This window comes from Coturnix japonica, chromosome 17 (assembly GCF_001577835.2).
Source record: "Coturnix japonica isolate 7356 chromosome 17, Coturnix japonica 2.1, whole genome shotgun sequence".
Taxonomy (NCBI): domain Eukaryota; kingdom Metazoa; phylum Chordata; class Aves; order Galliformes; family Phasianidae; genus Coturnix; species Coturnix japonica.
The window spans coordinates 6,898,190-6,911,656 of NC_029532.1; the positions used below are offsets into that span (position 1 = coordinate 6,898,190).

General features: G+C 43.6%; 1 protein-coding gene across 1 annotated transcript; it reads right to left on the bottom strand.

The window, feature by feature from the left end:
- Positions 1-159: 159 nt before the first annotated feature.
- Positions 160-10,271, bottom strand: STOM (stomatin). Its single transcript, XM_015878996.2, has 7 exons — positions 10,144-10,271; positions 6,962-7,065; positions 6,095-6,167; positions 5,628-5,710; positions 2,828-3,031; positions 2,228-2,362; positions 160-1,164 (listed from the first exon to the last, which is right to left on the bottom strand). Exons 1-7 carry the CDS (start codon positions 10,193-10,195, stop codon positions 970-972), a joined length of 846 nt encoding a protein of 281 aa, XP_015734482.1. The 5' UTR covers positions 10,196-10,271; the 3' UTR covers positions 160-969.
- Between the last annotated feature and the right edge of the window lie 3,196 nt (positions 10,272-13,467).

Here is a 13,467-nt window from a genome sequence, read left to right on the forward strand (position 1 = left end):
AGCATTGACACATTAATCATTAATTTGTTAGATATATAAACAGTACAAAACCTCCTGTTAAACACCCCCCACTAATTGCAGTTAGGGAAGCATTTATTGGACCTGGATAAAGCATAGCGTTTCAAGCATGTTTAAAATTAGAACAAGAAAGGAAGTCTATTTGCAAACAGGAATCAGGGTTATGGCTTTTATTTTTTTCCTTTTAATTGTTTTTTGAGAAGATGTGCAAATAAAAGCAGACCCAGTAACTTTCAGTGCTTACAGAGTCATAAATCTACACAGGCATAGCAACAAGAAGCGTATTGTACCATTAACTACAGCAAGCCTACATCATTCCTGCGTGGCAGAACAGAGGTGGAAAGTTCAGTTTCAGTAACTTTGGCTAATAACTGTTTCTCATGGACAGGGAACTGTTTTAGGAAGCACGAGCCTGACTTTCACAAGTACCCAATGTTCTCCTACATCAACTTCCATTGTTTTCCCCAGTGTAAGCTAGACAACAAATGCATACAACAACAATCAGATGACTTCATCACAGGCAGGTACACCCTAAGAGAATAGAGTTAGGGCTGTTCCACTTCCCTAACAGGTCTATGGACTCTATTATTAAGAGGAATACTTTTCTTTCCAAATGTTGAATCATCTAATCTTTGCCACAAACAACTGTATATGCTATTTGAAAATGCGAGGTTACAAATAATTGGTTTCTCATCTAGTACAGCATGGATACATGCTTAAGGTCATAATCTGCTTCTAACTTGGATCAGTCTTCAATTCCAAGTATTCTGACTGTCCACATTCACAAACATTATTACATCAGTATCTTATCACACACACTATAAAAAACAAAAAGGTTCCTCAGCATTTCCACTTCGCTAATATTGCCTTAAGCTATAATATGCAGGCAATTCTGTGCTGCAGACATTTACTGCTTGCAAAAGAAAAAACCCTTTCTTCCTCCCACTGCAGTTAGCGTCTTGCACCTAACATGCCCTGCATCAGGTCTATGGGCAACGGAAAGATGATGGTGGAGTTCTTTTCTGCAGCAATGGTGTTCAAGGTCTGCAAGTAACGGAGCTGAAGAGCAGCAGGGGACTCTGCAATAACCATGGATGCCTCTTTCAGGGCCCTGGAGGCATTCATTTCACCCTCAGCTGCAATTACCTGGAGAAGCAAAATGAGCGAAATGGAATTAATTCTGATGCAATAATTAGCTAGAAGTATGCCAGATAACTTCAGCCATAATCAAAGACATTGCATATCATTTTAATTGAGTGCCCTCTCCTACAGCCTTTTTTCACTGGTTCTGCCTTTCTCACATCTAAGGAACTCTGGTTTCCCTTGAAGGTTCTCTACGCCTGTTTTCTATTCAATACCAGGATGCCAGCATACAGAAACTGGATTGTAGGACTTGAAAATACAACAGGTGGATTCATTCAAATTTTCAAAGAATCCCCGCTTTTGTGCTTCTTTCCAAACTGCCTCCTAGAAACAGAAGGTATCCCCACCTATCTGAAAAGAGCCTGAGAGGTGCACGATGCTTCACAGTGGGAAAACATCTTTTGATTCCTCCATTCTTTTTAAACATTTGCTCATTAGGGACAGATTTTTAGTCATACATTTTTATTTACAAGCAGGGATTTTCTGCATTGGGACAATATCTAGATATATCTATATATCTGAGCATTTGTAAATATTCTTTTAAACACCAGGATAAATAATAAAATCAGGAAGTAATTAAGCTTCAGAAAATAATCTACAAGCTATTCTTAGGCTCATTAAAGATCTTCTCCCGCAGATCAGCTGAAGGCTGACAAAACGAAGTTTTACAGCTGTTTCATTTCTCCTAAGAAGAAACAAAACAGAAAACAAAGAACTTCCCTGAAACCAGGGCTGGTCAGGAAAAAAGCCGGAAGGAAGCTTGGCTCCTAATTGACTGCAGTCTCCAGCTAATAACCTCCAGGTTGTTCTGCTTGTGATTTGTTCTTGTAGTAAAAACTTGGGATTCTGCATTTTTAAATGAAATCCCAACTGTGTCATTCATGATGAAACACAACAAGTGGCTGGACTTAAATACACAACAATCCTACCCTGCGTTCCTACTTCCCACAACCCAATATGGAAAAGAATCTTCATCCTCTAAACTACCTCATTAAGAAGTTATTTGTGAAGTGGAAAAAAAAGCCACCAAAAACCCCTCACAAAATCCACATGTTGATGCTGTTACCTTAGCTCTTGCCTCCCGTGCGGCTTCAGCTTCTGCAGCCATTGCTCTCTGCAGCTGTATGGGTAATTTCACATCCTTGATCTCCACACGTTCCACCTTAATGCCCCAGTTATCTGTGGCATCATCAAGTGTAGCCTATGTAAAAGCAGGACAGTTAATTTCAGCCATGTATGACTGCAAACAAGTGTCCAAATTTGAAGAAAGACTCAAACCAAATGAACTGTCTTAGAGTTTCTGCACTTTCTATTTAATAATTTTTAGTACTTAATGGTGTGCTGTGATGATTATAAAAGCACAGCTGTTGTAAGCAAACACTTAAAGCTTGATCAACACGTGAAAGGAATTCTGTGGTGTGATTTCCTTCAACAGCAGTGTATTGACATAACAATCCAGAATACTCTTCCTCACACAAATCCCTCCTCCTTACCTCATCCATTGCTGTTTTACTCACCCATTCCAATAGCCCTACTCGGGGTTTTGCCTAAAGCTCCAAATCAAAACTTGGCTTTTAAGGTAAAATTAAGTCCTGACCTCCAATTTATCAGCAGGATCAATGCACAACTGATTGTTCAATGCTTCATGCTTGCACATTGCTTATACCTGCATGTTGTGTGCAATTTCCTCACGATCAGAGAGAATCTCAGAAAGGTTTTTGGTCCCCAGAACATTCCTCAAAGTTGTCTGTGCTAAGAGACGTGTGGCTGAGTCAGCATTTGTGATATTCGCCACAGCAAGGGTAGCATTCTGAACTCTGTAGTAAACCACTCCATCTACATTAACTGTCACAGAGTCCTTGGTCAAGATCTAAAAAGCAATGAGAGAAACATATAATAATTACATATAACTAAACATATATTTGTTTATATAATGATAACTACGTGCTTCTTTTACTGAACAAGAGCCTAGTTTTTTTCCCCAGGAAAAGCAACTGCCATGAAAGCCATGTTTTACATGTTTTACACATGTGTGCTGCATATCAACACATCTACATAAGGATGCACAAACCTTTCAGCCTTGCTCTGTCAATCTAAGATTAAATATGATAACAGAACACTCCTCAGTTCCACTAGCTTTGCCATGGCGTTATTTCTGATTCACTTCTTTGCACTTGCAGAGGGATTTGCAATTCATAGGAGACAAAAGAAGAATTCAGAAATAATTTACACCAAAATACTTATGATTTCACCTGGGAAACTTCAGCCTTCAGTAAGGCTTATAATATCACATATATGAAAGCAGTAGATTGACTGTGCAAGAACATGAGAGCTTGTGCATAGAGAGGGACCAAGCTAACAGGAAAGACTCCAAGGACATTAGCAATCCAAAAGGGGTGAGTATATGCAACCATTCCATTCCAAGTACGTTGAAATTCAGAATATAGACTGGAAATATATGACAGGGACTGTTTTTGTGTTTCTTTACAGGGAAAAGAGGCCAGCAATAAGTATCATGGCAAATATAGGACATGAGTGATTTTCACTCAGATTTAACTTCAGTCACAAGATTATTGATTTGGCAAGACATCTGTGCAGGTGTGTCAGTTTATAAAACAAGGGCAAAGCAGGGAATCTATTTAGACAGCAGGTGAGGAAAGAAGAAGTGTAGTTCAGCTGCACTTTCAAACAAACATCACAAACTGTTTCCCGTACCCCAGGTGTGGAGGATGGAGAATTGAGGCAATTGAGGATTATTCCATAGGAACCTTGGAATGGCCAAAGCTAGAGACTTTAGCACAGTACTGACTCTGTTAAGTCAGTTGACTGCATTGCAAAAACTTGGTAATTAAAGGGTGTCAGTGTATAATGGAGCCCAGAGCAATAAAGGGTCCATGAGATATTTCATAAAGTGCTATCCATGCCTGGCTACTAACAAAATTGCTTGTGTTGGCCTGAAGGCAATGCGTATCAGCCGCAGCCTTACTTCTGTGTCTCAATAAAAAACAGTGCTGTTTTTATCTGGTGGTTCATTGTCCTTCTCCACAGTTTGACTGAAATGCCACCTTGTGTTACTGAAGGATATGTGGTATCCTGGACAAACTGCAGGGGAAACAGAACTCATGAACATCCTGATATCTAGATGCAAGTGATTCACTTAAAACATGCATGTTGAACAAAAGATGTATTTGCAAAGTTAAGGACAGATATTCTTGACAGTTTAAAAGAGGGTACATCAGAATGCTATCATTAATATCAATTATGTTTTACGTTTTAGTTATAAAGAGAGTGAAACAATGCACATGACCATGTGAAGAGGGGTTCTAACCCTGTGCTAGAAGATGAGGATCACGTTATTTGATAAGAGTGGTATGTGTGAGATTTACCCATTTTCTGTTTCCACAGTCTGCTGCTTTTAGTGGGCTTTTTGTAATAGCATCAGGGAAGAACGAACAGCATGCACAGAAATCGTGCTCTAATAAAAACTTGTTTTTACTTCTACTTGTTGCAAACACGGAAACCTGAACCCACAAGCTTAATTTAATCAAGTCAAAAGAAAAAAATATGTAGGACTTCACTAATAGCACATCAGCAGCTGCAACCACATCATGCCTGCCATTGATTAGGTTTCTACCAATTACCCTTTAGAGTATGCTGTGACAGCTGCCATCTGTCTAAATCTACAACTAATGACGAGCAATAAACTGACTGGCAAACATGACAGGAAAAAGAAGCACCAGGCAGGTTGCTTCAAATGTCTGCCTTGAAAATACACCAGATACACAGCGGGCACAGATAAAGGCAGCAATATACCATCGCTCATTTTGTGTTCCTTTAAGTCTGTTGGCATCACTTAATTCAGTTAGATGAACTGTTGAGAGCTTCTGCTAAGAAACTGAGATGTCCAAGTAAAACAGGACAAGAAATTAAATACATTTTTGTACTTTAGAGCCTCCAAGCTGAAAGATTTCAAATGAGATGAGGTGCAGGATGTCTTCGTGTGTTCCTGTACATAGCAGGACACAGAAGCAGCACGTACACAAAACCTACATATAAGAGGAGACCACTGAATTTCTAGTATTAGCACTTGGAAATGTTTTTGTGCCATTATTTTAGCTGCTTCATACATCCAGATTAGTTGGCATAGGAAAGATCACTGAAGGATGTTGCATGTGGTCTGGCAGCCCTGAACCCAGACCTCTCCCATTCTAGCTCCTGGGCAGTATTAAATCGTCTTATTTGATCCCTAAAGGATCATTATTTGTTATCTTTCAGGGATCTCATTTTACTGAACAGTCTCACTAAAAACTATCACTATTCTTCACAGTGTGTTTCACAGGTACAAATAGAAGCAGTAAGTCTACATTAAAATTATATGCTACCCAATACTGAGAGGGGGAAAGGAAAAACAAAGTGCAAGAATTCTGCAAACACTTCAGCAGAAACAAAGGCACGTGCAAGCTCACCTCTTGGGGTGGAATATCAAAAGAGATGGTCCTCATATCAACTTTGATGAAGCTGTCCGTGCAGGGCAGGACAAAAAAGAGACCTGTAGGAAAACATCCATCCAAGAAGATGTGAGAATAGATCAATAGAACTGATGGCACTAGCTGTGGAAATAAGCCTAAATCCAACCTCTGTAGCTGTATAGCTCTTTGTAATGAGCTCAGCAGTGTGTTTCCCAGCGGCTTTCATGCCATGATAAGATTTGAAGAAAATTATGCTGAGAAGCCTCAATTTATTCAGCTCTAACTAAGGAGATCTAGGGAAGGCTCACAGATAATTAGTTTACCACCTTCTCCCTGTAAATAACACATCCTATCAAAAGAAGTTCCAAAATTCTTGAGAAACCCCAGCCTAACATCTGCAGGCAGCCATTATTTTGCCAACAACTCAATTAGAACAAAATTTAAGACTGCCCTGCAGGACGTACCTGGTCCCTTCGCTCCTCCTTTTAAGATGCGTCCAAGTCTGAAGATGATGGCTCTCTCATATTCCTTTATAATCTGCAATAACAGCTGAATGTCATCCATGGGTTTCCAGAGGGCACATCATGGATTACAAACTACACATGTTAGTCTTAACACGGTCTTAAGCCTCATATCTAATATGCATTACATTTTATTTCTATATTGGCTGCTTTTGAATATCTTAGACTAAACTTTATTCTTAAAAAGCAAACAGCAAAAGGAACAGTAAGAAAAATATCCCAGATCAGTGCTATCTGTCAACAGCAGAAGCAACAACACTTCTGGGCATGACCAAACAGGCACTGAAAGCACCCTACAGGAATATCCTGGCAACAAGAAAACACAGCACTGTAGGTGTGACACAGCAGAGATTTTCCACCTGTAGTTCTGATGGGGTGAGTTAACCAAAACCAAGCAGGAGTTGTATCCTCATAGCTGGAAACTGGAAACATCAAGCTCAAAGTGATCACAAATGGCACATTCTCTATGAATCTATCACATACACAAATACAAGTACATAATCATATTTATATTTACATGTATAGATATCTCCTTAAAAATTATTTTCGTTTTTAAAGAAATCAACCCTTAGAATTATTCTGATATTCCGAACCAGCTCATATACCAACAGTGACTGGGCAGACACTGTGAAGATGTCAGTGCGAAACTTCCTTAATGACTTGAAGGTTGATGAAGGGCAATGCTGGGGTTTGCCACAGCCCAGGAAAACAATGGGATTCTTTGTGTTTAAAATGAATGATATGATACTGCATTGGGAAGCACCTGCATCACTTGAAGTTTGAATCCAACTAAGCAGTGAAAAGTTTTACCTTTATGCACATCCAGATTGATACAGGAAATGTAAGAACAGTGAATAAAAAGGAAAATATCACCAGGATCCATCCACACACACCAAGGCCAGTGTCAGCATCACCTGGAAGAAAAGAGCAGGAATGTTCCAACTTCTAAAATGAAGAGCAGCTGTTAAGGAGAACACCTGCAATGGGATGTTCCTTTTGCATGAACCACTAGTGCTGTTACTCCTCGGACCCAACTCATCAGGTTTAGATCAAGTCAAATGAAGAGCCCAGTTCCTCTTTCTTTTGCGCTACTCCCTAAGTTGCACAAGACAGCCAAAGGCAGGATGTGGTTCACATAGCGCTGGTACAGAACAAAGCAAGCACATCTCTACCCACCCCTTTAGCTAACAGGTACAAAGACAGACTCAAATGCTCCTTCTTCCCCAGGCCCTCCAGCACAATGATCTATAGGCAGCAATAGAAATCCTGTTCCTTTACTGAGGATGGAAGTCAGAACCACACTTGCTTCAAAAGGAGTGGGATGGGAATAGTCCATGACCTGCCCGGTAACAGGACACTGACAATTTGATTTGTGTTCCAATTATCGGAGATGCAGATCTGAGAAAAGCACAACAAAAATGGCAAAGAAAGAAGTCTCCAAGTGTCCAGAACTATTCTGATAATATATTGGCATGTATATTCCAAGTGTTCAGAACTAATCTGAACTGATTTCATCATGAAGCAAAATGTTGATTCTGAAAGATACTCATTGATTTTAACAAGTGTGGGTACACATGTAGTTGTGTCAGGGTGTCTATGACTGAATGCAGCATTAGCAATGAATGCACCGGGTAAAGAGGGAAGCGAGACAGATGAGTCATTAGATATCAGTAATTTGGAAAGCAAAGAACTGCTTTGTGAACTGAGATCCACAGCATTTGACTGAAGGAAAAAATAAAAGTCATTGATAGAACTAGAAACCAACAACAAAGTTTCCATTCCTCTTCTACACAGCTGGTTAAACTCTGTGCCACGGAGCTGCTCCAGTAACACTGAATGTGGAGGTGCTGGACAGTGAATTCTGCCTATAAGGCATCAGGAACTTGGCAGTTATTCAAAACTCCCAGAGGCCATCAGTATCTTTGTAAGTTCACATGCCCTGATAATAACCCTCAATGAAGCACGTAACATCACGTGCCATTTAAAGCTCCTCTATGGAAAGTTACCTACACACACTGCCCCACAATTACAAGTGGCTTCCAGGTATTCTGCAAAAGTCAAGGAAAGGTGTTATCTGTATGATACGTGTTGGCATTCAGCACTAAGCAACACCACTAACCGTGTTACTGAAGAGCAATTACCTCCCATTTTGCAACAGGGTATTAGCTAATTAAGCACTGAAAGAATGAGACACTATTGCAGAGACAACGCCTGGAAAGTACAATAACGAAAGGAAATGACAGTCAGTAATGGTTAACTATTAATCGTCAGAACAACGTATATGAAGAGAAAAATGCTAACGATGAAAACAACTCATTTGTACTGTTCTATCACGGCCATGAAGAAATGCTCAAAGTCCAACGGAAGCAGCCCAGCTCCACCCCCCAGCACTTCTCTCCTATGCACTTGTATCCATTTTCAGCTCTAACTTCACAATGTGAGCTCTCTCTTGCTTGATTTCCTACAGTTCTATACCCCCATAGCTTCAGTTCAGACACCCCCTACTTCTTTCATCCTCGCCTTGCCCTTTTATTATCAAGATATCCAAAACTCATCCTTGGAATTCAATCAAAGAATCTTATTTCTGAGCAGCCTGCAATAAATTATGTACATCTTTCAGGAAATAAACCACAAGGAGAAAGAAAATTAAAACCATTTTAATCGAATTAGCCTTGGACCCCCTTGAAGGATTCCTGCTGCTTTAGCAAGGAATAATGCCTTGGCTCATCAAACAGGAGGGCAATTCGTGCCAGGAGGTGAAGGGGGCAGCTCTCCCATGGCTGCTCCTGGTGTGGCATAGACTTCATTGGCAGAAGTATTTTCCTCCACAGAGACTACACAGTGTGAACAAACACACTGCTGTGAGACAGCAAGAGTGTGTACGACTGCCAGACACAGTGATGGGAAAGGCCCTTCCTCCACAACCATCCAGACAACCCAGCAGACTCAGAGCACGACACTTACGGGAACTGACTGCACACAAGGCTACAAACCACTATTACCACTACCCCAACTACAGGGGTCTGCACTTGTTGCTACCTGAAATCCAGGGCAGCGTGAGAACCACTGAGCGGGGTTATCGTATGACAGTTATTCGGCTGCTTGCTAATTAGCAAACAATGACTAATCCTTCTTACCAGAACTCTTAGTTTTGTTTGTTTCGGAGCATCTCAAAGCATTTCCTGGGGGAAACAGCCAAAACGATTTTGCCTAATTGGTCAGAGTTACATCCAAAGCCAACTGAGTCCATAAATACTTTACCCTGACAATTTTGGCCTCCCAAACAACACACAGAAGAACCAGCAATGCAGGAGGGGAAAGGGCTGCAGGGCACAGTCGGGATCAGAGCAACCACTGTCAGATATTAATAACGGGCACAGAATGAAATGCAGCTCATGCCCAAGGATATCAGAGCCATGCGTGTGCTATTGGGGCCCACACGGACCCGCAGTTATTTATACCACAACTGGGATTACCGGCCGGAGCCGTGGCGGATGGTGGTCTTACGAACTCACTTCCTTCTCGGGTTGCAGCGGGCACAGAACGCTCCGGCTGCGTTATTTCAGGGCATCCCTTACGAAGCTTCACACGAGCGGATAAACGCGTCCGAACCGGGGGAACCCACCGCGGTGTCCTCCCGTCCCGCGTTACACTCGGCTCAAAAAAGGCTCCGCGATGTAACCCAGAGCTCCGCAGCTGCTGCTGTTCGTGCTGCGGAGCTGCCCCGCCGCTACAACGGGGGATTCGCCCCGGGATCTGCGCGCTCCGGGCACTGAGCGGCTGTGCGGGGCTGCGGGAGGTGATGCGGTACCGCTATAACCGCGGGGGGAACTTTGGAGGAGAAAACAGCAAAGTTTGTTGAGCGACGAGCGAAAACAAATAGCGATAGTAAAAGAAATCAACATAAAGTCAGAACGAAACTGAAAACCGGAGAGCACCGACGGCCAACTCGGGACAACACCGCCCGCCCCCGTCCCGTCCCGTCCCGTTACCGTGCAGCCGCTGCTTGTCCTTCGCCGCTCCCCCTGCCTCGCAGTCCGCCATGGTCGCTCCTCGTGCCTCTGCCCGCTCCGCTCCGCTCCGCCCCGTCCTGTCCCTGGGGGCGGCCCGTCAGGGTGGGGCCGCGCGGAGGGAGCGTGTAGAGGGACCGTTGGGAGCGTTGGGAGCGTTGGGAGCGTTGGGCCACGCGCCCCCCGCAGCGGTGCGGGGAGCGGAGCAATGAGGGCAGCAAGGGCTTAAGGGGAGCGCACAGAGCAGGGAGAAGGAGATCCCGTGCTTTGTTGCTCTCTTTTCTTTGCTGGTCTGCCAACAAGAGGAGTGCTGAGAGCATCTCCGTGATGAGGGATGGAGGAAGGATGTGCTTGAAACGGGAGGGATGTGCTCTGTGCAACCACTGTGGAGACCCACTGCCATCGGGGCCAAGTTTGGTAGTGGAGAGCCTGAGCCAGTGTCAGTAATGAGGTACAGTGATTTGAAGGCGAACTGAGCATTACAAGATGTATCGCTATTGATTTACGTTTACATCGTGGCTCCAACTCACACCACCCTTTTATTCTGTAGTTCTGGGATCATTTCAGTGCCTTGTCACTAAGCCAAAAAGTCCCCAACCAAAACCTTTTATCCCACACAAAGCTGGCGACCTCACCTCGCTTAAAGCTCTAATAGCAACGTTTCATGCTTACATACAACCATACATCGGAGGAGCAACCCTTCTCTTTTAGATGCCCATCCCGCACCCTTGTGCTGCTTTATGTCTTTTGCCGATGCAGTTGGAGCGGCGCTGGATGGAGGCGCTGCTGTTCATCACTGCCATCTGCTGCACCGTGAGCGCTCGTACAGCCCCACAGCTCGGCCGGCCGGGGATCATTCTGCAGCATCGCCCCCATTGCTGCGGTCCTTCAGTGCACTCCAATGCCCGGAGGCAGCCCATGAGGAGCAGTACTTGTGTAACGGTGTCAGCCCCTGTGCTGACATTCTCCTGCAGGGAGGCAGCTGCAGCCGCTGCTGTTGTTCACCTGTGTGTGACCGCGTGTCATTTCTGCCCCCTGAAAAAGCTGAGAGAGGAACACGGAGCGACCACGAGGTGTCAGCCGGGTCCCAAGATTTCTCTCAGTTCCTCCCAAAGCAGCTACAACCAAATAAAAGCAAATTGTTCGCACAGCCAACGCTTCCCATACAGTACAGATCTGCACTTCATTTAGGAGCCCCATTTTGTACCATGGGATTCTTTCTTTGCGGTGGAAATAGAGCATGTATCTTTTGGAGTCAAGAACCTCAGAACAGAAGCATGTTAAACTCAGTTCTTTTAAACAGAATCATTTCTCCCACATTTAGGGGCTCGTTGTTTATAATATCGTTGAGGCTGGGAGGTTAATTGTCGGGAGGTTGTTTACATCTGCAGATATATAGAGCAGCTCAGCCAGCAGAGCTCATCCCCAGGGATCCCTGCGCTGCTTTGTTATTATTATTATTATTATTATTTTCTGGAGTGTTTCTCATGGCTCAGAGCTGAGGACTGAGCCCCCTCCCAGCCATGTGGTGATTCAGGGGTTCCAGGTGTGCACTTAGTGAGGCACCGAGCAGCCCCTCTGCCAGCAGGAAAGAAAAAGGAGGAAGAGAAGTGCTGTAAGAGTTGTTACCAACATTGAACAAAACCCAACTCTGCGTTTTAGGGCTGTGCTGAGTGAAGTAAGAGATGCTGGAATTTCCCAGTGCTCTCCAATAGGTTTCTTGTGAACCTTTCTTCCTATTCCCTGTGCCGTTCCGTATGCTAGTCGTGTGTGCAGGAGGGTTTGCTTGTCATTTCTGGGCTTACCCAGAATTCAGCTGGCAGCTTTTTGATTCCTCAGAATAATGATTTCTTTGCTTCTGTAGGTTTGGAGAAGGAGAAAATGTGTGTTTAACAAAACAGAAAAAGCCTCGGGTAATAGAGAAGAAAAAGGAGAGCAGTGGGATGAGTGGAAGACATCAAGGTACCCCTAAAGCAGCAGTGCAATGGCGTGTGAGGCTTTGAGGATCCTGGCCTCAGAAGAAATGCCCCCATAGTTTGTCACTGGGGTGGCAGGTGTGTGTCCCTGTGGGTCAGCCTGGAGCTCCTGCTGCTTGTAGCACTGCCTCACTGCCAGCGCTGAACATGGCTGCGCTCCCAAGCCACTGCCAAGCCTGAATCTGCTTTTGTAGAAGGGGACACAGTGCCACACAGAGGTTTTGGAAGGCTAAAGTCATTCTGGAGTTGAACCTATGGATGGATTTTAAATCTTTTTCAAGAACAGCACCATTATTTAAAAAATAAAAGTGCCGTAATGCATTTATATGGAAGAAACTTGTATCAGAATGTCCATGGAATGGCCCAGAGCTGCTGTGTTCATCACAGACCCGGCATGGTCTCCCATTGGCAGGGTTCTCATGAGGACTGAGTGCCCGCAGCAGTCTTTGATGTGAAACTGGGACATGATCAACACCCAGAGATTTCAGCAGATTACAGAAGTTGTTTTTCATGGTGCTCCCCATTCCCTGGCAGCTGCTGTTCTCTTGAGTCTGTATTTTGTTTTCCCAGTGTGTTTCTTTGGGTGATGCAGATCTGTGCCTCACATCCACACTGCAGTTAGAAATAGCTACACAGGTTGCCACAAATGAAACCTTACCTTGCCAGAACAGTGATGGTGTAGTTCAGATACTACGGTTAGACTTTGAGGAGCATTAATTCCAACACATCAGCCTGTGTAGGTGAAGTCCTGTGCTCCTCTCCCACCACTTGGATGCACTGCTGAGCACAGTGCTGACACGGCCCAGCTGTGTCCATCTGTCCTTCCTTCACTTAAAGCAAGAGCAAAGGACTGAGAGAACGTTAAATAACAGAACTAATTGGTACTTTTGAAAGCGTAACATTAAGTAAAGCTGAAAGTTTATGAACAGGTTTGATAAAGAACTAAAAGACCCACAATGTGTTTCTATGGAAACTACAGCTTAAGGTTTTTATCTGATAAGATTCTAAAAAGAGAACAATCTGTCTCTTTTCTGATTTCGGTAGACAGAGAATAAATACAGCCAAATCAATTGTTAAGTGGTCTTTGAAAAGATAGCTAATGAAGTGCTCCAGGATGAAAACTGCTGCATAAATGGAAGGTGACACTTCTGTCTTAATCATTGCCACTAATTATGAGATTTTTAGGACAGATTGCTGGTGAGAAGCTGCAGCTCAGCAGTCAAAATATTTGTGCATGTTTCCATGCAGTTTCTGTCCCTGAATTATTTATTTATTTGCACTCAGTCTGAGTGTGAGAGCACAGCACTGTGCTCACGGCCGGTCATGGGCT

Bases quoted from the DNA above. Each gene is read 5' to 3' on its own strand.
- STOM (XM_015878996.2), bottom strand. From the start codon at position 10,195: ATGGCGGACTGCGAGGCAGGGGGAGCGGCGAAGGACAAGCAGCGGCTG. The intron at 7,066-10,143 runs GTAACGGGACGG...CTTTTCTTCCAG, and splicing joins GGACAAGCAGCGGCTGCACG to GTGATGCTGACACTGGCCTT. The intron at 2,363-2,827 runs GTATAAGCAATG...GCTTTTACATAG, and splicing joins AAATTGCACACAACATGCAG to GCTACACTTGATGATGCCAC.